Genomic DNA, 23,972 nt, shown 5'->3' with positions numbered 1-23,972 from the left:
GCAATCCCCTGTTAAGCAAATTCTAAGTTGGAACAAACTCTCTTCGCGGACAACAAATCACATGTCCATTGCCACTCGCAGTTGATACAATTCAAAAGAAACACCGAATCGGCCCAAGTTGCATCTGTCTCATAACATGAAGCGCCTGTAATTTCGTACATTCTTCAAGTATAAATAAAATGTGAATGGTGGGGCGCTCCCTAGGGGTACAGGGCTAGAGTTTGCGCTTGTCTGACATGAGAATTTCTTGATTTGTATGCTCATATCAGAAGTGCACTGCCACTAGACAACTGTGTTCATCAAATGTATCGAATTCTCGCAACCCCAGTGCTACGCGTGCTCAATATAATGCTTGATAGTCAAACAGTCTGCATGATAAGGCATTCGAGCTCTCCCCAAAGACATCTCTTCATGGGGTACAAACATAATTTTGGACTCACTTGTTAATCAGAAGATAAAAGTTCTTGAAAAAATATGACGAGGATAACCGTCCTGCTAAGCAATCGAATAAAATCGAAAACATTCACGGTGCGAACTCTCAGAAACTAACCGTTACCAGCTTTTGATTGTAATGAGGAGGTCAAAATCAAGTTGATGACTGATAAATTCGGATGGATGAGCATGGTAGCGAAGATGGAAAGACTCAAAACTGTGTCGTTTACCAAGAATGAATGATAATGATTGTACTTCTGTCTCTACATGGTTAAGTCTATCCTTTCCTTGTGCTCATTGAGCTCATTTATCCAGGCTTGATCGATATAGATCAAGGTGAGATTCTACCTACTTGATACCTTCCAACCGAATACATAATCATACCGCTGTGTAGCATAGATACTCGAAGCTGCATGGTTATCAAAGAAGTTTCAAGAAAGAAAATCGCTGAGATTCTAAGCAATTGCAAGATTGATATTTTATCTGCTGCCCTACTGCGAGTATATGCATGAGGAAATGGCGACTTCCGGGCGCTCCACTATAACTCGTTTAAGAATCGACTTTGTGCTCGAACATCTCTTCATCAGCCATTCAATCACTCGGTTTCTCTCCCTGCTATACATCATAAGATTTGAAAGCTAGATCAGGATGATTGACCGACTTGTCCAGACTCTTGGTTCCATAATGTTGAGTATGAGGAAGCTTGAGATGGCTTTTTTGATTTGCGTTCGGGCATTCTGATATTGACAACATTCTTGCCGCTTCAAACTAGTGATCTAGTTGAATGCATGGAATGTGGTTGCTCGGGTCCCGACGACGGGACATTGGACGCCTCGGACCTTCTCAGTCGGTATAAAATGCCATACTTGAGTGTTAAGTAGAAGCGGCTTTTCGTAAATGTGCCGATGTAGAAAGTGGAGAGAGCAGGTATGCAGCTAACGATGACAAGGGCAAAGGTTTCAGCATACCTGAGTACAGAATCATTAGTAACTGTATGAGTGTGCTCCATTCTCTTTTCAGTCCAATTGTCACAATAAGTGCGGCTTACACAGTGATGATAGCAATCATGCCAACCCAGAAAGGATCTCCATGTTCTCCAAGAACGCCATACGTCTTATAGGCTATACCAACACAATCCGCAATGATGATTCTGAAGTGGTGTCAGCAAACTCCATTACATGGAATGAAAAAAGCTTTGAAAGAGGTATTCTTAGCAAGCACTCGCAGGGTTCCAAAGCAGAAGACCCCATAGATGGCTCGCCTTTTTTGACGTGACATGTTTAGGTTAGGTACAACAACTATCGGAATGAGAAACAGCGCGATGTCAACTATAGTCGAACAGACAGCGTTGACGATAGCTGAAGAGGAAGTTTTCTCGGTCCTTAAAAGGGCAGCTTGAATATTGTTGACATCACCTTTCCTGGGGGTGTACCAATATATAGCGATTCCAATGTTTTGTACCTGTATCAAGAAAAGAAATATACAGAGACTGTAGGAGACAATGCGAACCCATTTGAGAACCCCAAAAATGCGCTTATAAACAATGATGATGGCTGATGTGATAGTAAACTTGACCGGTGATATGAGGATTTGGGACGCGAATTGTCTCTGAGTTCATGGAGACAAGTATATTGGCAAGTCGTTGTAGTATTATAGAGATCTTACATTGGTATAGGAGTCAGAAAGGAAGGAAATGGATACATACCAGCTGTGTCTTCCCCAACCTTCCGCTGCCACTGATGACAATGCCAGTCGGTAAGTAAACGACTTGATTGACTGTTGTGAAGACTTGGGACCCACAAGAGTAGATCATTCCCCAGTATCCAATCCCACCTATCAGTCCGAAGATAGATCAATCTAGCAAGCGCGTCAGCATATATGCTCAATAATTGTAAAGGCTCGTAACTCACAGTCGTCAAGATGTAGTCTTCTTCTTCGCTTCAAGCTGGTATGCACTCGAGTATAAACGCATAATGTACCGATTATGATGAGGAATATACCAGTACCGAGAACTGTTGGAGCTTGAGTAGGAGGTTTGATGAAGTTCGGCGGAGCTCTACTTGGATTCACGGATAGAGGGGTTTTGTTTAGGTCAAGGAGTGGAGTAGTTATTGAGTTTTAGAATGTCGGATAGATGCCTTCAAGAATTGACGCATAATTGCGATCAATGAGAATGAGCTATTGATTCCCATCTTATATCTAGCTTAGTGTACATAATGTGCTGCACACCAACGCTGAACCGTGGTCGCCAATTGTCTGCACCAGTGAGGCTAAGAACAAGGCTTTCAAATATCTATAGAGATTCTTCCTTGTTATGTACAAATCACCAGGAGGTTTAGAGGATGTAACTTCGTATCAGTTGGTGTCAGACTGCTACGTGCATTCGTAAGCACTAGAGATAATTAATCCATATATAATATATTTTGTATAATTTATTAAAGCAGATAGTACTGGACAATAGAAAGGATCTTAAGGGCGCGTTCGAATCATTTTTCGATGTGTTTGATGTAATATCTATTAATAATATAATAGCAAGGATATATAAAATATTGAAGCGAGTATATCAGGTATATTCAGGGAAGCTAATATATCTAAAGTAATATCAGGACGTACGGTTGAAAGTTAAGGCATGTGCGCTTAGCTAGAGTTTATATATTACTTCCACTTCCTAGCTAGTTTTCACCTATTAGTAAATAGATATTAGGACTCATATATCTAATATATCAGGTCTAATGTCAAAAAAAGATTGATCGGAAAGCGCCCTAAATAAGAATATATATATCCAATTATTAAGAGACTAACAATGCCTACCTAGTCGCGTAACACACGGGACTGTTTGACCCGAAGTTGAGAAGAACATAAGGAGGCGTTTGTCGGCCATAATGAGTCTGTGTGTGGCCTTTATACGCCTCTAACTATAGAGTCTCTACGGTATAAAGACTCCACTTCATTGGGGTGTAATTTTTGTTTCATCTCACAACCATTTCGATCCAACTCGCAATCCATTCGCAACCTTGACGCAATCAAAAACATCAAAAGGACAGTACTATCATCATGCTCAATCACTTCTCATGGAGACACATTCCGGCTCTCTTGACCGCGGCCCCTATGTTTCTGGGGGGACTCTTTCATGGCCTTCTTAAACCAAAAGCTGCACTCCTCACATGGGGTATGGTAGAGGAGGTCGCTCAATCACGGGAGGCTCAGATTGTCTATTACGGACACACTATGAGGACTAGTACTTTGAGCCTCCTGGTGTTTGCTTTCTATTTGCAGGGCAATCTGACTGCCGTCGACACAACAATGTCAGTTATGGGAATCTATTGCGGCATCGCTGACGTCTTGATAATTTGGAATAAGGGAGATCGACGTGTGATTCCTGTACGCCTTTTAAGCGTTCTGTGTATTGGTGCATGGGGACTCGCAGGTATGACAGCTTCATCCCTTTCAAACTAGCTTTTCGCACCATGTACACAATGGCCACAGCAATATAGAAGGGGCTTTGAAGCGTAATTCCTATATGGATCCTAGGCATTGTCTTTAATGCTGTATGAGGGCTCACGGGGATTAGCATTGCTAGAGTGGTGTTCGTTGAGGAATATAGCACAGACGGCGAGACGGAGTGAATAGAATGTGCAATGGACTACTTTCATTGGCAAAAAAAAAACGGATAAACGAATGGATGTATTGGGGAGTATTCGGTTGGGTAAAAACATTAACATCGGAATTTTGGATGTATGCCTATCATCGTTTTCATTCTCACCTGATCCATCTACCCAATTTAGTGGTAATTTTCGTTAATGGTAGTGAAATTCGACCACGCTTCTTCTTGTGAAGTGGCGTTCCGATTTGTTGGCCTCTGGAAGTTTCATATCGTAGTTAATGATCAGCAAAGCTATCATGGTCTTTACTAGTGCTGATGCATAGAAACTACCTGGGCTATCATACAATCAGCTTGCAAGTTCAATCTGTGGTCACATGCGAAGGATAAATCGTTACTCACCACGCGATACGCCCTGTGCCCCAGAGCTGCCAATCTGGAACGGACACAAATTCCGATGATTTACCTAACTCTGATATTTCGAACTTAGAGGTTTCTGGTATAGTTCTATAGAGGAATCGCTCAACAAACCTGAAGCCATGAAACTCGGAGGACTTTGCATAGTAGGCAGGATCACGATGCATGGCACCGGGAGCTGTACAGACCCATTCGCCGACGGGCACTTGGTGACCGCCGGAAAGTTCAAATGGTTTAAGAGCTATGCGCCGCGTGCTCACTATTTGGTCAGGTCAGCTTTTTGAAAGAAGAGAAACTCGTGTCATGCATATCTTACTGGCCTCGACCGGATTCGATCGAGAAGATTCTTTCATGAAGCTGTCGAGCAATGGGAATTCCTGACCCTTGGATTTGTCGAATGACTCCCATTCTACCGCCTCAATTTTGTGACGGATAAGCGGGATTCACTCTGAGTGAAGACAAAAATCATGCAGCACAAAACATGCGGTCTAATTTTGTCATAATGTGGTCAATACTGCAATAATAATGGCCATACCGTGAAGGTTATATGGACAGAGCCAAATCAGAGAGCAATAAGCTCATGAACAATACGTTCAGGCGTCCAGAGGCTTTGTTGTATCGTATGATCCATTTTATACAGTCATTCTGCTATACTATTAGTTGTTAACTCCGCCACTACCAACAATTGTCTCGTTCTTACATGCTTGGGCACTTCATACTCATACTTCTTCGGTTCTCTTTGTTCAAGTCGCTGTTGAACGATCGGCATCAACGTATCAAATATCAATGTTTGAAAATTAAAGTGACTGGCCAGGAATTTCCCACGATACTAGGAAACATAGGTTAGCCGTGGTCAATCTAGCAAGCAGCATCTGAACGAAAGTTTAATAGAGTAACTACGCCAGGAAGCGCTCGTACTATCTCGAAGACAAGTAGAGTGTTTTCAATAAATCTAACGCCGGCTTTCATAAAGTCAGGATTCCGGACTGAGAGCGAATTTAGATTGTAGCATCAATGTCTATTCCAGTTGCTTATACTCGCCCAAATCTTCACCAAAAAAAAGCCGTGATATTGGAGTAAGAAATAGCTTCAACCAATACTGGCAAGAGTTTAGGGGATCTCTTTGGCGGGGGCCCCCGAGTGAAAAATGATGAGGGTAATGATTTTGCCCAAGAGCCCGGTTTATTGCGGTACTTCACACTTCGAATCACCCACCTACTTCGTCGCGAATATCTGGCTAAAAGCAAGAATATAGTTCTGTCCTTCTGAGTATCATTTACCTCATTAATTCTAACTACTTTCAGATTTACACTCTTTCATTCACGATATCCAAGTAAGGCTAGACGAAATTCAACCTCAGACAAGCATGACAGACCCATTTGTCTCTATTTATGAGATCGTCTTCCAGCTCACCATACGTATGGTTGATAGCGCTGAGATCGTCAATGACACTGAAAAGCTAAGGAAAACATTGAAATTATTCGAAACAATTGAGCAAAGTACTACACCAATGAGCATTGTTTTCCCATGGATGCCGACATTTGCCCTGATAAAACGGACTATCGCAGGAGGGAGGCTATATTACCTCTTTAAGGGTATCATGGATAACCGCAAGAAGATGAACCATCGCGAGACTGACGCGCTTCAATATCATATTGACATGGGTGACGATATCAAACTCATAATCCAGGTTTGGTATTCACTCACTCAAGGATCATTCTCAACGGTTAGACTAACGGTATCTATTCGTAGTTCATTGTTGGCGCTGTCTTTTCCGGGCAGCTCAACACCGGCATTAATGCCTCGTTCATGCTCACCTATATAGGTAGTAGCCGGCACTGGTATAATCGTGTACGCGCCGAAATTGATGCTGTGCTGAACAAGTATGCACCCGACCGCTCTCTGCCGTTAAGGCAGCGATTTGAAGCCATTCCAATTGAAGCCTGGGAGTCCGAGTTCCATCTCCTTGACTGCTGTCTCAAAGATAGCATCCGTCTGCAGTTATTGGGAACTATGTATCGTCGCAACATAGGAACCGAAGACGTGAAGATTGGTAATGAGCTTATTCCAAGTGGTGCCTTTTTGGTATGCGTTTACGTTATCTTTTTGTCACCTTCGGAAACTAATGCCGACCATAGACCTACCATATCTCAGATGTTTAATCAAGATCCAAATATCTATCTAGAACCGCTGAAATGGGATCCCAGTAGATATTTTCCGGGGCGTGCTGAAGATAAGAAGAGACCATTGTGTTGGATAGGGTGGGAAGCTGGGAGACATCCGTGTCTGGGCACGGGAGTGAGTTTTCAATTTTCATTTACACCCCATAGAGTTTTTGTTCTTCTTTACACTTCGAAGTCAAATTTGCCCCAATCTAGTAGCACAGTGCTGAAACTTCGCTTCAAGTTTGCTAAATTGGAACAACTCCTTATTGTTTCCATATTCTTAACTCGATTCGACTACGATACCTGCGATGACAAGGGGATAATTTGTGATGCTATCGCTCCCCCAGATCTCAACGCCCATTCTGCTACCAAGCCTATAGCTCCAATACGGCTAAGGCTTAAATCCCGAGACTTAAAGGCACAGGATTAAAGTTTTAGTTTTTGATTTGAAGTCTGCATGTGATTCTGCAGACTGATCGGATTGACTACATTGACTACATTGACGATATGATTGACAGTCGACCCAATTTTGGATCAGAAATAATTTAGTATAGACATCAATTTGCGTTGTGGTGCGCTTTCTATAATTCTGGAATATATAAATCAAGGGAATGATAGATAATGTGCTTAGCCGTGAATAGTATTGACCAACAGCACTCCTAGTAGTGAAATCTGAAATTGACGATCGGACTCTCACAAGCACAGCTAGCACCAAAAAGCTTAAAGCGTTATCATTGTAGATGTGTTATACTTGTCTTCTTCAACTCCTCTCTCCAATCTCAACGGGCTTGAAGTAAACTGCTGCTCACCCACAATCCACGTTGCGGAAAAGGTCTAGCAATAGAGGCTGGATCCGACGAGCCTTGACGCTTGGTGGGGAAGCTTCATGTGTATATTTTACAACTGTGAAAGAATGGAGCACAGAGATAAATTTACATGCGAGGTGTGACTGTTAATACTATCATCTGTATTACACATTCTCTTTCATGCAATCTGCAATCAAATTTTGAGCTTTCTGTATCTCATGTATCCTGATCCCAAGAAACGACTACGCGAAACTAACCAAAACGATCGCTCTCCCACCGCTGAGTTCCACCTTCCACCCTCCCCTCAATCCCTCCAACCCATCAACAACTGCGCTCTCCACCTTCCCCACCTGTGCCATCTTCTTAATTCTCAAAATTGTCTCACTCGCCCTCACCATCCCCTCCACCGTCTCCACACTCGGCACAATACTAATCCGCACCTTTCCATCCGCATACTCCACACTTTCAATAGCCGCCGCATCAACCTCAAATTTAAATCCCAGCTGCGCGATGTACACTTTCCTCCGTACCGCATCTCTCGGTTCTACAGTCCACGAAGTGTTTGAGCCAGAGAGGCTGCCGCCAAAAGCAATAAGACCCAATGCCGCATCATCCACGACATAGACACCAGATCCCAATGCCAAACCTACGAAATTCGGTCCGTAGTCCCCGCTGTATCCATCCCAAGCCATGGTATCGGGCCAGGTGTGGAAAGCAGTTGAGGCGAAGCCCTCACGGTCGATATTAGATAATGGGCCGTTTGTTCCGCCGTATCCAACGCGGAGAAGATATGTCTGAGAGGGGTTTTGCTCAAAGTATGATAGTAAGGGAAGGGCATTAAGACCGGAGCCATAGTGATGACCCATTCTTTCGAATTGCATTAATTTACCTCCGTAGCTTTTGTTTGTTAGCTTGGTTCTTCCGTGATTGTGAGTATTTGAAATGGGATTGTGCAGAATCTGGTTGAACTTACATGAAATCCCAATATCTTCTCGCATTGCCATTCCAGGCCCAATGGCTTACCGTGGGCATGTATCCCAAGATCGTATTGATTGTTTTTGTGACTGTAGTTGTCAAGCCGAAATAGCTGGAAGTTGAAATGAATTAGCGAATATCAGGCGTCAATGTCGGACTACTCACTTAGACCAATAATAAACTCCTTCCTGCCCTGTCGAATCCCAAGCCATCTCACTTCCGAAAGGAACCGCCTCACTATCCCACGAATCTGCTCTAGATTTCATTGCAGCTATGACCGCATTCGCTGCAGTGGTATTTCCTTCATTTTGTAAATCCTGCAAGACATATCCCCAAACCGTCTCGCCCATCAATCCTACATCTACATAATCCGTATTTGGACCGGCGGCATAGATTATAGTTTCATAAGCCTGATTCAAGTACCATTGCCATGTCTGCCCAGTGACAAGCGCTGGATAAAATCTAGCAACGCGATAAAGAGCCCAATAAGCAGCAGTGACATGAACATAATCGTAGGTTCTCTCGGTACCATACGCAGTCGCTTTGTCCCAACTCCACCAATTGCTCCAATCGATGGAGGATAGATAATTGTAGGAAAGGGCACCAGGTTGGTAGTAAAAGACACTTTTTTTAACGCTATAGTCAGAGTTCTGTAGAACACCCCATAGTGTTTTTGTGATGAATTGTTCCAATTTAGTCACCTCAGCTGCATTGGGTGAAATTGCTTGTTTCATTGTTGCAGCGAGCCAAGATCCGGCTCCTGCTTCATCACTCAATCCAGCAATCCAAACCCTCGGATCCTGAAGGACTTGAGCATCAACTGAACGGTCGTACGATATGACGGATGGTGCTCTACCGAAGGGATCACTGGTGTCGGAAAGCCATTGCTTTGTTGTTAGAAATGTGCCCAGCGTAGATATGGCTGAAGGTGCTGAGAGGGTGATGGCATAGTTCACCGTTTGTACACGACCATCAGAATATGTAATTGTTACTCGCACCCTCCCAAATGCAGAGGAGCTAGGGGTAAGATTGTATTTATTAGTTGCTGTAGCGGTAAATGTGAAGGCTCCAGCAGGAGTTGATATAATGGAAGAGACAGGTGAATTGTGTTGCAAGAACAATTGAGCCGTGAGATCCTGTTAAGTGTCAAAACATATCTGGCCATAAATCGATGTTATATAAAAGAATGGAACAGAACTTCATCAGGAATGTATCAAATATACACATAAGATGAGAGATGTAAAATGATTGGGGCATGGGAATGGGAGGATGAAGGTGGAGACCATATCACTTACCTGGGGAATGATATATCCCGGTATACCAATAGCAACAGGAGTTCCGGTGTTTGCTACAGTGGTTTCGATATTGCTGATACTACTTGAACTAGAAAACCTCAATCCCTTGGTAATCGATTGCCCTTTCGCGAGCACTACAGACGTACCGGGGTTCCAAGGGCTCGTTCCATTCCATTCATTCTGAGTATATGCCAGAGTATAAGTTTCCCAAGAATAGAACCCTTCAAATGTTTGGCTTTGATAGGAAAGTGCGGTGTCGTAGTCTTCTTCCAAATATCGCCATCCTTCGAGGGGTGTTTCTCCTAATGGTGTCACTACAAGCGCTGGACCCGTTCCAGATAATGGAGTCACGCGTAGATAGCCACCGTCAAGGCCAATGTTTGGATCCACGAGGGAGCACACTTGCTGAGTATCTACAGCTGTTCTATTTGTGAAGATGCTATTGAACTCGATAGGAAATCCAAGAGCTCCGATTTCAATACTGGTATTACCGTTATTGGTTATTGTGAAGTTGAGATTAATATCTGCTCCGCTAGCGGACCAAGCTCTCGTGATGTTCAAAGGAATTCCTGATGGTAGGGTTGGTGCGAGGTTTGCGGAAGTGGCACCAGTGGAAGTCACGGCATTTCTAGCTGCAGCGGAATCCACACTGATCCATGCAGTAGATCCAACAGGTCGATACCTGAGTGTAATATCGCCAACGTGATAATTGCCATTTTCGTTTCTTTGTGAGAGAACATCAAAAGGGGAGAAATCGAATGTTGTCAAAGACTTTGGGATCAAAGATGCGAGTGTTTGACTCGATGAATTCAGTCTGGCGTTCAAATCACCAGAGTTGAGGGAGATATATTGGCTAGAGACCGTCGTGCATAGAATACTAGACAATCCAATGACCTTGTGTAGAACAAACATGATTTGAGATGTGCAAAAATTCTGAACGATAAGTTGAGACCCTCAGCATGAACTTTAATGGAATGAAGCCCATGGCAATAGCAATAATAAAAGGTCTTTATCTCAACTTATAAGAAGTGTTACGAGATCCAAGGCATCATCAAATTGCTGTTCCGAGACCAATTAATCATGTTGATCCTAACACTGTAGTTGGAGGGCAAAGAGAATGTAAAGCAGGGGTATATAGCCTCTGTAAATACGAATGGACAATCAGAAAAGTGGATCCTAATTTAAAATGGCACTGCCAGTTCTATTTAATATGTTGTCTCGCCATTATGATTGCAGAGGATTCGATAGATGAAGGTCAATGACCTAAATATGAAAAATGTACTTCCCTGCCAGCCAATTTACGGATGAAAGTTATAGATCTCTAGTAATATACCAATATCGCAAAGGGCCAATCGGGATAGATTAGATTGAAGTAATTCAAATCCCCGCAGCTTCCACCTGCCTCGTTTAGCGATCTGCAAAAGCTTAAATCTTATCGGCAGTCAACCTCGTAAAAGCTATTCGGAACTTGCGGAATGACCGGAGTAACAGGTGCACTGTCGCGATTTCGCTATACAATAATCCAAGATTAGAACCAAGATGTACCGCTAGGTATGTGTCAATGGAAACAACACGGATTTCGCAGACTGCTGCAACTGAAGATTAAATCTCTCTGGCTCTGCGTGACTTGGTGATATATATCGTGTTATTTGTGCATCATAAGATAGGTAATAAAAGGATATCTCGCAAAGACCGGCTGAAAGAATCATTTTTGAACGTGATTGATCGATTCCGTCACATTTTGAAACAATGTCGGTACAAATGGGAATGTAGGGTGGCTTCCACGAAACAGTTCTCCTGGGAAGTGGGGGAGGAGGGGGGGTTGCACACATGGTAGAAATTCATTCTAGGCTATTGAAAGCTTGATAAAGAACAGTAATATCGGGAAAAATTGCACACATGCAGATGTCAAGCATAGTCAATGTTTCATGTTGACAGCCTCTGGTGTGATTAAGATTCATGTAATAAAGCACGATCACGCACGTGCTATTTCAATCAAAATGCTGACTAAGCCATGACTAAGCCACAGACACGAAGCGAATACGATATTCAAAGACACAAGCGCAAACACAACATTCCGGATGCCACGAGATTGCGGTCGGCACTCAATTATGGCACACGGAAGAAATCAGATGAAACCCACTCCGTCTTTCAATTCCAGGAGGTGAATTAACCGATTCAATGCCGTGGTTTGATGGCAGGATGAGCCCCGCTCCACGGACATCAACCTTAATCCAGCGTCTTTACTCCGACTACTGTACTCAATTCCGAAGCCTGATTTCTGCTAATCTTCACTTGTGTGACCGAATAATGGCAAGAATAGCTTGTTGGTCAACAAAATCGCTTGCAAATCTGTGTATGGGAGATTGACATTGGGGACAAGGGTGGAGATTATGAGGAGGCTGTTATGTAGCTTGAAGCTAGAAAATTAGTGTTTCCAGAATATTCAACGGGTTTGCTACTAAACTATTTACCTCAGCGTTGATCTTGGTGTTTCTTTTCTATATATATACTATCATCCGTCTTATTAAGTATATAAATCACTTCCTCGTATCTGTCGCATATCTGATGAAGCTTCCAATATTTCTTAAATCCAGCCCAGTTTTGACCCAATCCTGGAGCCTCACATCGTTAGCTTTGACTTAAAATAAAGTCGTTTCCTGAATGTCCCCCAATAATCCTTATCCCCGGTCTACAATCATGCTAAATTCAGAAACAAAGCACGCCCGCATTTTTATACCGATCAGGAGTGTCATTCTGGGTCTTGCAAAGAATTCGACATGTGCAAAATCATTTCTCCCGTATATCTGCTGAGGGCTGTAAGGTGTTTTTCTTGTTGCGCTGAGCTTTGGATCTCACACGCTGAATAGGAGCGAGAATGTGGATGTGGATGCATGTTTAGGTTTGGAAACTCAAAAGATGATTAAGATAAGTGTGGATGTGGAGCAACAAAAGGCTTGTTTGGATACTGATACGTATGAACCATGTCACAATGAAGGACGGGATTAGATAGTGGAATTGGCCAAATTTAAACTTTGAAGCAATTGATTTCGCTAGCGACACACGACTAGTACCTGATCCCGCGATCTGCTCCTCATATATTGATGATACCTATCTACAATCAAATCAACTCCATCTATGCACAAATCATAGTCACTGCTCTAGTGTATTAAAATTACAACTCGTGAACTCCTCCCACGTCATCCAATCAAACCCATACCCAGCAGTTGGTGGCTCTTCAGTGGATGGATGATCTGCATCGCAAGATTCTATACTCAGAGTTGGAATGTCGCGATCTAGCAAATCAATATTTAACGTTCCTTGAGTCGAAGAGGTTGACGTGATCCCCCTATTGTGCAGTCTCGAGCTTAAAGATATCGAGACGGTGTCATGAATACCGCCTGGATACGTCGCCAACAGCTCAGGCGGGCCCTTTTTTGGGTCCAATGGTGCCGTCATGCCCATCAGAAAGTCTAGGCGTGCCAAATTAGACGGTGACGGGGCGTCGTTGCAAGGCAGTTTAGACGATGAAATCTGATCTGTCGAATTAGTGTCGTTTAAAAGCAGCAAAGGGACTGATCTGCTCGTTGAATGCTGTGGAGATGGAATAGGAGTGCTCGCAAGACGGTCTATTGCCTGTTAGATATAGAGAAATGTTGCTAAAGCTTGGTTGTATACATACTTTTGGAAACTGTTAATGAAGAAACTTGTTGAGAATCTTCAGCGATGTGGGCGGCGCACAAGCTATGGGTATGTATGAACTCCTTTGGCTTAGCCGAGTGCATCTATGCATGCAAATCCGTATGTACCATCTAAAACAGTCCTGGCACTGAGTTCTTCCCTCGTTGACATTGGCATGATATCTGGTACGATGTTGTACCAGACTTTTGACCACGTGGTGACAGAGAGAGCATTCTTCCAATTTCTTGTGCACCGTCCTTGAATGAATGTTGAAGTTGTGTTTGGCTGTGAACTTCTTGAAACATTTATCACAATTGAACGAGGGGGCAGGGTTCGCCATGATGATTATAAGATCAGAAGTGCTGTAAGTGAACCGGGCTGTAAAAGTGGTGAGGTATCTTAGTGTAGTAGAAGTATCGGTGGAGAAGTTGGTCTGAACAGTATCATCTGAGAGGAGCACGCATCACTGCTTAAATGATTTGCGAACATCCAATATGCCATTAGAAATCGAGGTCCAAGCCAGCAGACGTTGATCGACAGCCGAAGCCTATGCATTGCTGTGAACCCCAGCCCGTCTGCTGCAAGTTTCCATGTCGCTGTCTCAATTTCCAGTATCCTAGAGGGTCCAAATCGAGCTTCAATGATATGAGACCTGTCCAACCCGACGGAAACGAGCATGATAGAGAAGACAGTGGAAATTAAACTATTTACTCGCTTGTTTACTCAAAGGTTACTGTCACGACAGAGGGACATGACAGAGGGACATGACAGAAAGATCGCATTGCTCGAGCGGATACAAAAAGATCAAACCGATCAATTCTGGCTTAGTATATCTCGAATACCGCTCCAAAATGTGATCGAGTAAGCATTTTCAGATTTCTGGTCAGTTGTGGCTGCATTCTTGTAATACTAAACATCCTAGACATGAGGATACGTGCATTCTTTCCTCACAAGCCCCAGCTGATACTACCTTTATTATTTCTGCCTGATAGTGCCAAACATTCCCAAATCGGCAAGTGCCCGGTCCGTGGATCGATTCTATGATAAGAACGTTACGCTTTAACAGTCTTGGCAACAGTCGAGCCTATGGCAGCTTCAGGTCTTTATTCACATTTGATATGCGAAAAAAGCAATTTGACTGTCAGAGAGAATAGTGAGTATCCGTTTGCCAATATCAAGGAGGTAAGTTTGTATGTTCATTCAAGATTTTGAACCATGGCTTGCCGAAGGGATGCTGCAGTTATGTACTGCACTACCTCAAGGAGGATTGGGGAAAACCAGTGGGGCGATTTATGTAAACGCGAAATCGGGATTGAAATCTAGAAAGAAAGAAGAGCATTAACAGCATCCAGATTCATCAAAATGCTGTGGGCTTGAGAACAGGTTTCGCCCGTAAGGTCATGAGAAGCTTGGTGAATTGATGATGGTATTGGTAGCCAGCAAAATCATTTATGTAGCGTCAAGAAGTTGTCAATGGATTCAAAGCGCTCATGTTCAGTGAGAGATTGGAGACTAGTATACTTGGTATGCATGCCTACGTAGCTGTTTTCAGGGAGAATTGTTATGCGACAGGGAAAATATCACCTCACTCCTCGCCGACACTTTTGTAACGACGCCGGGGTGGGGTAAAGGTACAGAAGCAGTAATAAGCAATGATATTCGACGTAGATTTTGTTCGTAGCCGCAAGAAGCAGTGCATGCAGACACATACAAACCATTTACTTTTCATTCTCAAAGCATTTGACAGAGCGTGTGATGAAAATTCGTTTGCTTTTTTCGCCCAAGACCTCTAGCCGATTTTAAATTGGATACCGGCGCCTATATAATGGTAGCAAGGACTAATACACGGAATTAAAGTAGTTTGGTGGCTGCAAGCTCATTTTTTTGGGTTGCATTTTCGGAACGGGAGAAGTTCCATCTTGGCTGACCAGTAATCAAGCCAATGGAATGAGAGTCGCGCCTGGTAAGTAACTTTTGGTCAAGTTTGCTATCCGTCTCAGAATTTAGATATATCATAGCTGTAACACAACTAGGGAGCCATATCATTAACATTATCACTGTGGACTTACTCATTCGCTAAGCTCAGTATATCCGGATGGATCGTGTCGAACCAATATGATTAGTATAGATTGCTCTGCGCCCTAGCTGACTAGTGACTGCGCTTTTCGATCATCATATTTTTTTTCAGATGGCTAAGATAGAAATGGGCTATTGCAGACCAATGAAGTATTAGGTCTATGGGATGATAAGAGGCGTTAGACTTGTAATGATATTATCTCGAGCTACGTCTTAATCTTCGATCTGAACCTATTATCTGAACCAATATAACTTTGCCAAATTAGGGCAAAGTTATTAGAGCCCTATTCCTGCCTGCCTGCCCCGTGATAAAGTTAAAATTAGTGTTATGGGCATTAGTCGGTTCGACATCGGGCCGACCATTATTCCGATGCTAAAGACTTTTCAAACATATATAGCCTCAGAAAAAGTCTTATAATAGGCCTATACCTATAACGTGGTTTAACACCGAGTGCACCATATCACCAAATGCACCACTTTTACCTCAATTTACGCTTTCTAATTTATATTATTCAACAACAATTGAATCAATTAATTGAAACTATTAAGAATCTAATAATCTAGGATCTATTATATTGTTTTAACAAGTTCTTGAATTATAACCTGGTTTTCCATATTTACTATAGTATTGATTAGAAGATACTTTTTCATTAAGATTTCTCTTATTTTGATGTTTGTTGTGTTAAATCTGAATATCAATCTTTTATTGAGATAATATATTAAAAGTCTTTTGTTTAGTGAGTACTCCTCCTTGATTTAATTGAGTTTTTTTTATATGTCAATATTTGTTTAATATCTTATTTGTCTTTCGAAATATATAAATCTCTATATTCAAAAGTATATTCTCATAAGCTAATCTCTCTGTACCTTTAGCTAAAGTTAATATAATCTCGAATATAGATATAGGAGAGCTTGATTGATAATAGGTTATTCGAGATTTAATTAGTGTTAATTGAGAAAAAGCTTTTATAGGATTCCAAGGTATTTAAAAGATTTAAAAATCTAAATCAAAAAAAGGGAGAGTAAATATATAGATTCAAATATTCAATTTAGAAAATATAGCTTTAGAATTAAATGAAACTAATTCTATTCTTTGGAATTTAGTTTTTATATTCTGATTTGTAATTGATTATTGATATACAATTTTAAAAACTATAAAGAATTCAATCTTTGAAATATAATAAATATATACTTTTATAAACCCCTTAATTTGAATATTATATTCTTATTTTAAAATACTAAAATATCTAATATCAAAAGATTAAATTAAATGACTTAAATGTAATAATAAATACATATATTTAATATTATTCTCCTTATAATAATTCTGGAATAATATTGATTTGTAACTTTTATACCCATTTAGTACTAATATTCTATATTTGCCCTTAATTCGATTTCTTATATGTTTATCAAAATATTTTAATTATTCTAACCCTATCTTATTATTCATCCATCCATTAGATATAGATTTAATAATCTAATCTATAGGAAAATCGGTTTTGATATATCAATTGAAAAGATGTATTTGTTTTTGAACTATCAGAAATAAAGGTATAATATCCCCCTCATTATTGCCATATATAATCACTATTGCTTATTTTTGATTATCTAATTGTATTATTTTTCTTCTACTATTTCATTTAGTATTAGTTATAATTATTTTAGGATATATTATATTTATTATAAAACTAATTTTATTAAAATTATAGAAATCACAATCAAGAATACTATATTTTATCTATATATTCGAAATTATATAAAACTAGTTTTCAATAAATTTGAAATCTTTGCAAAAAGCTTTTTAAAAGTTATAAATATAATTAAAATATGTTTTTAATCTTGTATAACGCTTTACAAATCGATAAGTCTAAAGCTTTTCAATTTTTTTTATTTCTCGTAATTGAAGAATATGATTCACTATATCTTCTATATTATTTAATTTAAATGAAAATCCTTTATTATTTATATTAATTATATATTAAATAAATATCTTTTTTTTAAATCAATTATTTTATAATTATTTACTTGAATTTTTATATAAGGAAATAAATTATTTATTCTATAAAGAAGTGTTATATATATTATATTATATAATTTAATAATCTTTTGAATATTAAGTTTTTTATCTTTTTGAATAGTTTTAATAGCTAAGAGTATTTGAGCTTCTTTTTTATTTGATTATATAATAAATAATTGATAAATTGTATATTGAAATTGAAGAGTGCAAATTGAGGTAAAAGTGGTGCATTCAGTGATATGGTGCACTCGGTGTTAAACCACGTTATTTATACTAATCGTTATCTTGTATTGATTCTAATAATTCTTTTCATTCAATCCATTAGAGCAAATCATCAACTAATTTTCGGAAATAGCTTTAATAGTTTCAAAAAGCTTCGAAGATAGTTCTTTCGAAAATCTCACCTCAATTAGCCTACAATATGTCTACAATATGCCAACAGCACACAATTGATATTATTCAAATCAAGATAACGCCCTATCTCATTATATCGAATTGAAAAAAAGCTAAGAAAAAGAAATGTCTTTATAATTCGAACTCTTCAGAAAGCCTGTGAGGCATCTTCACAATACATCTTCACGATATACCTTCAAGATATATCTTCGATATCCTTTCGAAATGAAAGATAGCAATTGAATGAAAGTTGGGAAGGGATTGAAAAGAATATTGAGAAGAAGAATCTCTCTTTCAGGGAAACGAACCCTATCCTAGGCAATACCCACAAAATGCCAGCAGTGCCCTGATTTTATGAATCCTGTTAAGAAGACAGAGCCTCTGTATAATACCCAAGGCCTCTTATATAGGGAAAGGTCTAACTAATGATTCCGTGAATAGTCGGGTTCACTGGTTGAAGCTGGTTGCAAATGGTCGATACCATATCGAGTAGCTTGTATCTAGCCAAAGATGAAACAGCGTCTGTTGGAGTTGCTTTATCCAATAGAGGGGCGCAAATAAGATTGTATTCAGAATCTTTGAGGTTTTCAGGCCTTAGGTATCTACCAGATCTTTCGAATATTTAGGCTTTTTCAGGCTTTTTCCGAGTTTCCTGGATCCTAGAATCTTCCAGATTTTCAGGATTTCCCTTAGGTTTCGAGGATTCTGTGGAAAGCTAGTGGAGCTTTGCATTCCAGTCATTTCCTGGGATTTCAGGGTTTTCAGATATCTTCCGGATTTTCAGACATTCGCCGAATTCTCTAGGTTCCCTGAATTTTCTTAGGATTTCGAATACTATACGCTAGCGAACTGCTATTGAATTCTAATTTTATAAGTTTTATATACTTTCAGGTTGATGGAGCTAGCATAACTGACGTTATGAAAGAACCCGACTAGTGCAGTGTCGAAGAATAATCTGACTGACGAGTTCCAATTGCAAGAAGTCTTTAGCCTAAATTACTTTTCCTCCTGTTATTTGGCATGCGCTCTCTCACCTTTCGTGTTATATTGAAGTTGTATCCTATGGAACCAAAACCATGGTTGAGCAATATAGATGGGGTGTTGAGTCTTCTGGTAGGCGTTTTTCAACTCCAGAAGCCAGAGAAAAGTGAAATTCAAACAGATATCAATGAAGTTAACAAGTGGAAATCTTGATGCGTTGAGTTGGGAAAAGATAACAGTGAAGAGATACTCACTTTATCAGCTTAAATACGGGAACAGATAAAGACAAAGCTGGATAGCTACCTCCGTCTCTGATTTTCCTTCCAGAAACTAACGCGCTCCGATATATTCAGTGTGGTGGCTCCCAAACGACTCCAATGATAAGAGGAAATTCTTTATGGTCGTTATGTATTAGCTTCGATGCTAAAGAGCATGTGTGTATCTTTTTTCGGGAAGCTTCGAAGCCAAGACTCAGTCTGTATGGAAAGAGTGTTGTTCCTGGTTGCTAGGAAAACCGCACAGGAGCTTTCAACAGTCGGCCCTCAAGCCGCGCGCCGGAGATAACTCTTTGAGAGACATTTCGATTATCGATCTTTCTTTTGACGATTGATCATTATCGAAGTTATCGAAATGTCAAGCACAATTTTGAGGATCGATAATCCTGAATCTGCTCGATCATACTATAGCAAAGTTGATCTTTAGATTAGCGGCAGTTGTCAAGCAAGCAAAGAAAGTTCAACGATATTGGCTATTGGTATGTTTGAGTTACACGCATGGATGATAGGATGGTCCGATCCAATCTCTTCATGCTAACGGCCTACCCGGCTAACTATTAATACGATATCTTTAACTGCTATCACTCTATTGAGATTATGAACACATTTTCTTTTACTAATTTCATCATGGGTCATACGATTTCGCACAAATTTGCATTTTGTTCAATTCGATTATCATCTCAAGATCCCAAATATCTTCGCAACTTATCCCATGATCACAGATATTATTAATGAAATATTCCAGCTTTCAATCATTGATGACCTCTTGTTCAAATCATAAGCCATGTCAAGAAATTCCATGAAAAAATAGATTTGATATTTCGTTGTGTTTATGAATAGAAAGTTCTGTGATAAGTGATAGCACTTTTCTTTTATGAACCGACCTAGTAATCTCATGGCAAATCAAACATGGGATACCTAATCACTGGATACTTGCCATCGTTGCGAATGGGTGTTCATGATCTGCATGCACGCCTGGTCCGCTGTTACGTCGTTACCATTGGTAATTATTATAGCGCTGGTAAAATGCCTGTAATAACTTTGCCTTTTTACCAAAGGTAACTTTACTACATGTCACTGTATCTGAATGAGGTGAGCTATCCGGGAGATTGCCATACAACATTTGTTGAACCATCCATGGATCTTGAACACCTATGCGATTGCTTATTATTCAAGCCACTGGGAATATCTGTTGGATACCGCGTTCAATCAGGAACGAGTCTTTATTTGCTGGAAGATTGTTGAATACTCATACAGCATTTTCAGAGCAGAACACAGGTTGTTGAAAGATATGTGAATTATAAGGATTATATCATGGAGGATAGCTATGTTGATCACTTTGATAGAGAAATAGGTGAGTATAAAGACAACAAACTAAGTTCACTTGAGGTGTGATCACAAGGATCACATCTACCTTGTATTCCTGGATCAGGCGGCGTTGGTGTTGCAACACAGGGATTTCTGTGACATATTGTAAGTGTGATCAATTTGGAGTAGTTAAAATAGATACAAAATTGATACTCCTTCAAGTTTCGAAGTGAACAGTTTGATGGTAGCCTCCCAACTGCCTTTGCTTTTCTAGAAAGTGTTGAAAGAATGTCATCCACGATTCATAAATCTCCGATCTGCTGCACCTAATCATCCCACTAAGCCATATAAACCTAGTAGATGACTAACCATGAATGGAATTTTCGGCCCGTGTGCATGCGAGACGAAACTTTGAAAAGGCAGGCTCCTGGAAGAACTCTCCTCGATTTTACCTGAAATTATCTTTTTTTCTTCCATACCAGCAAATGGCAGTCATAGCAACGACTCCATATCATAGAAATGCTAAGATTGTTAAGGCTTAGCTTGTCATAGGCGAGCCCCTGTATAATGTAAAAACCGGCAAGTGACGAATTCGCTCGCACGAGACAGTGCGCCGAATATTTCGTTCGTTTCGAACCCGAAACAAAGAGCGAATGTGCGCTTACCAGAAGGATTAATCTCTGTACTTGTAATATATGCAAGCGAGCTTGAGTGTAGATTGAAGTTATGGTTACGCCGAAGCTCTTCGGATTCGATAGCTACGTGAATGTGTTCAGTCTACCCGCGGAAGCGTGCGGTGCGCGAGCGGGAGCCAGATCGCTGTCGACTAACATTATTCGTGACAATAGGAGAGGATAGGACATATCAAAATAGAAACAGTCGGGAGAGAAGGCATTGCGAACCAACATCACTATATCTAAAAACATAATATTTTAAATTGATCAACCCTAACCCTAACCCTTGACTTTTCCTTCCCCCTCCATTCTACAATTAGCAAGCAAGGTGCTTTATACTGGAGTATATAAGTGCAGTAACTTCAATATGAACAGTGAAGGCGATAGATGTCTGGTTTCGAGATGAACAAGCTGGGAGAATTTGTTGAAACTGACCAGATGAATCTGATCTTACAATATCCTACATTACACATTATACAGCAGAAAGATTTGAAGATTGACTTTATTTTGTTTGTTACCATTACATGTGCTAATATATATATATAATCCATAACACTCTTTCTTTTCGCTTCTCATTTGACGATTTTCTTCTATTCCTTTATCAAAAAAGGAACAAATACTTCTTCATCTAGCATGCATCTCAACAGGAGACTCGCTCGAGTTCAGGAAAGAAGACCGATTTGACTCTCTCTGTTCCCATTCTCTCCTAGCCTTCTTCCATCTCAATACCTATCAATCTCTTATCTTCATACAGTTTGCATTATTTCATAGCTTCGCGAAGCCAACGAGATAATGGACCAGTCACTTCATCAAGGAACTCTAATTCTACCTGAGTCCCCAGCAACCAGACTCCGATAGTAATAGTGAATTTTCAGTCACGATGTAATCGCCATGCACCAAAACTCGCAACGAATTTATAATGACGAGAGAAATAAGAGGCTTGAGAAATTACTCAAGTTTTATGGAGCATTGCGGGATCTATAATCATGGTTTGAAGGATATATAAGTTCAGAAGTAGGTAGCATTGTGAGATTCAATGAGTTGTGGAAAATCACTTTGAATTCAATTATTTCTCCGGACTTCCATGCTGCTTAATTTTTCCTTCAACAAAGTTGGGAATCATTCAATAATCCTTTGTTCAGATGCGCCAGCCCTAGCCAAACACCAATGCTGTAACTTCAGACCCTGACTTTCTCGGAGTGATCATTCTCTTTTGTAGTGTCTCCTCCGCCGCATGATCCCCTCATCAGTCTTCCCACCGTATTGTTCTCATCCCCTATTTTTTCCTATAATTCTGCTATTTTGATGTCTGTTACCTAGACATCTTGAGAGCCTCTCAACCTCACGTTCTCGACAGCGCACAATATAAATGACGCCGCACATAAGCCAATTCCATCGATATTACCGCCACAATTGCTAGCACAGTTTCCACTCTATTTCTTGGTCTTGATGAAACCTTGACTGAAGGGCTTACGGTTTGGCTTGATCTTGGTTCCTGCCCGACCTTGTAACCACGATTCCTTTAGCGAGCGTGCTTGATTTGATGCTTTAGGAGGTAAAAGTGGATTTCGGCTTTCCGCAACTCTGAATGTAGTTGAACCAACCCGTTTATCCTTCGGCTTCTTCTCCAGAAGGCGACGCAATTTGTCTGGCTTGACAGATCTTGTGGGTAGGCTTGAATGAAGGCGGCCAGGTTCTGGGCTATCAACGTCATCATCTTCCAGAAATTCGGCCGGCAGAAGATCTGGAAGTGGAACTTGACCTGGGATTGCGAAAGTTCTGTTAATTTCTTCAATGTCGTCCTCGGAGTCTAGTCGTCCATCTGCCGTTCCCTCTCCCTCTAAAGTATTTGATTCCTCGTCCACATCGACATCCGACTTTTCGGTGGCTGATGTGACCTCGATCTTCGATTTCTGAGCGGGAGGTAACATTTCGTCTTGTGCGGATGCAAGATCTAACTTGCGCTTCTTACTAGAGACCTCTGCTTGACGTTTAAGAGTTGCGGCTTTCTCCTGACGCTTCTTCTTAGAGGCAGCTTCTTGCCTAGAATCCTCGTTAGCAAATTATTCATGCAGATATAACATCAAACATACTCTTCAATTGCTTTTGTTGCTTCTCTTTCCTTTTCTTTGGCGGATTTCGCAGCCTCATTTGTTGTTACTTCTTCTGGAGCATCGTCATCGCTACTCTCGTCCTCCTCGTCTTCAATTTCAACTTTTTCGGATTTCGTTTCTACTACTGGCTCGGGTTCAGGCTCTGCGCTATCGAATCGCTTATGCTTCTTCGCAACTGGCGTGGTAACAGTGGTAGTGATTTTCGAGAGGGTCGACACATCTCCATTGGCTTTGGATGTCTTAATTACCTCCTCATCTGCCTCAATAATTTGCGCATCTTCGGATTCTTCTGCAGAATTAGGTATTTCTTCAATTACTTGCGGTGATTGTATTGGTGTAGTTTCTTCTTCGCTTGCCTGTGCCGACAGCTTTTTCGAGTTCCTCGTAGGTCGTGGAGAGGCAGCAACCTCATCGTCTTCAAGAGGAAGCGATTTGCGCGGTCGCCCTCTTCTTTTTGGAACCGGAGTACCCTCATCGATGATTATAGAATCTCCATCTCCGTTCACTGAGGGACTATCTGCCAATTCTCGAGCTCTACCCCGCGTAGTAACCATACTTCTAGTTCTTCTGCTTTCGTCGCGCAATTGCTGACTAGGAGTCAATGGATCGTCCGCCTGAAGATCCTCTGTCGAAGACGCTTTAAAGATTCTGGCGAACATACAGAAAACCTGTATTGGGTTGAACTTTAAATAATGGTTAAAGGTGTGAGTGGGCCTTGGGTGTAGGACAAACCTGTAAAAAAATCTTTGAGATTTCTCT

General features: G+C 40.7%; 5 protein-coding genes across 5 annotated transcripts; 1 reads left to right on the top strand and 4 right to left on the bottom strand.

Annotated features, from left to right (window-relative positions):
• Positions 1 to 1,047: 1,047 nt before the first annotated feature.
• EAE97_006376 (uncharacterized protein) lies at positions 1,048 to 1,710 on the bottom strand (the record flags this gene model as incomplete). The annotated part of the gene is made up of 4 exons (XM_038876889.1): positions 1,048 to 1,200; positions 1,256 to 1,400; positions 1,481 to 1,553; positions 1,611 to 1,710. The coding sequence occupies 4 exons, from the start codon at positions 1,708 to 1,710 to the stop codon at positions 1,048 to 1,050; spliced, it is 471 nt and encodes a 156-aa protein (XP_038732596.1).
• Positions 1,711 to 5,816: 4,106 nt separating this feature from the next.
• On the top strand, positions 5,817 to 7,045 carry EAE97_006375 (uncharacterized protein; the record flags this gene model as incomplete). The annotated part of the gene is made up of 2 exons (XM_038876888.1): positions 5,817 to 6,176; positions 6,203 to 7,045. 2 exons carry the CDS (start codon positions 5,817 to 5,819, stop codon positions 7,043 to 7,045), a joined length of 1,203 nt encoding a protein of 400 aa, XP_038732595.1.
• Positions 7,046 to 7,663: 618 nt separating this feature from the next.
• On the bottom strand, positions 7,664 to 10,603 carry EAE97_006374 (uncharacterized protein; the record flags this gene model as incomplete). Its single annotated transcript, XM_038876887.1, has 4 exons — positions 7,664 to 8,318; positions 8,395 to 8,508; positions 8,562 to 9,532; positions 9,692 to 10,603. The coding sequence occupies 4 exons, from the start codon at positions 10,601 to 10,603 to the stop codon at positions 7,664 to 7,666; spliced, it is 2,652 nt and encodes an 883-aa protein (XP_038732594.1).
• A 2,241-nt stretch (positions 10,604 to 12,844) lies between these two features.
• Positions 12,845 to 13,476, bottom strand: EAE97_006373 (uncharacterized protein; the record flags this gene model as incomplete). Its single annotated transcript, XM_038876886.1, has 2 exons — positions 12,845 to 13,320; positions 13,374 to 13,476. The coding sequence occupies 2 exons, from the start codon at positions 13,474 to 13,476 to the stop codon at positions 12,845 to 12,847; spliced, it is 579 nt and encodes a 192-aa protein (XP_038732593.1).
• A 9,056-nt stretch (positions 13,477 to 22,532) lies between these two features.
• EAE97_006372 (uncharacterized protein) lies at positions 22,533 to 23,872 on the bottom strand (the record flags this gene model as incomplete). Its single annotated transcript, XM_038876885.1, has 2 exons — positions 22,533 to 23,142; positions 23,193 to 23,872. The coding sequence occupies 2 exons, from the start codon at positions 23,870 to 23,872 to the stop codon at positions 22,533 to 22,535; spliced, it is 1,290 nt and encodes a 429-aa protein (XP_038732592.1).
• Between the last annotated feature and the right edge of the window lie 100 nt (positions 23,873 to 23,972).

This window comes from Botrytis byssoidea (genome assembly GCF_014898295.1).
Source record: "Botrytis byssoidea strain MUCL 94 chromosome Unknown BBYS_011, whole genome shotgun sequence".
NCBI classification, from domain to species: domain Eukaryota; kingdom Fungi; phylum Ascomycota; class Leotiomycetes; order Helotiales; family Sclerotiniaceae; genus Botrytis; species Botrytis byssoidea.
Note: the sequence above shows the minus strand (reverse complement) of the source record. Positions and strands in the feature narration are given on the sequence as shown.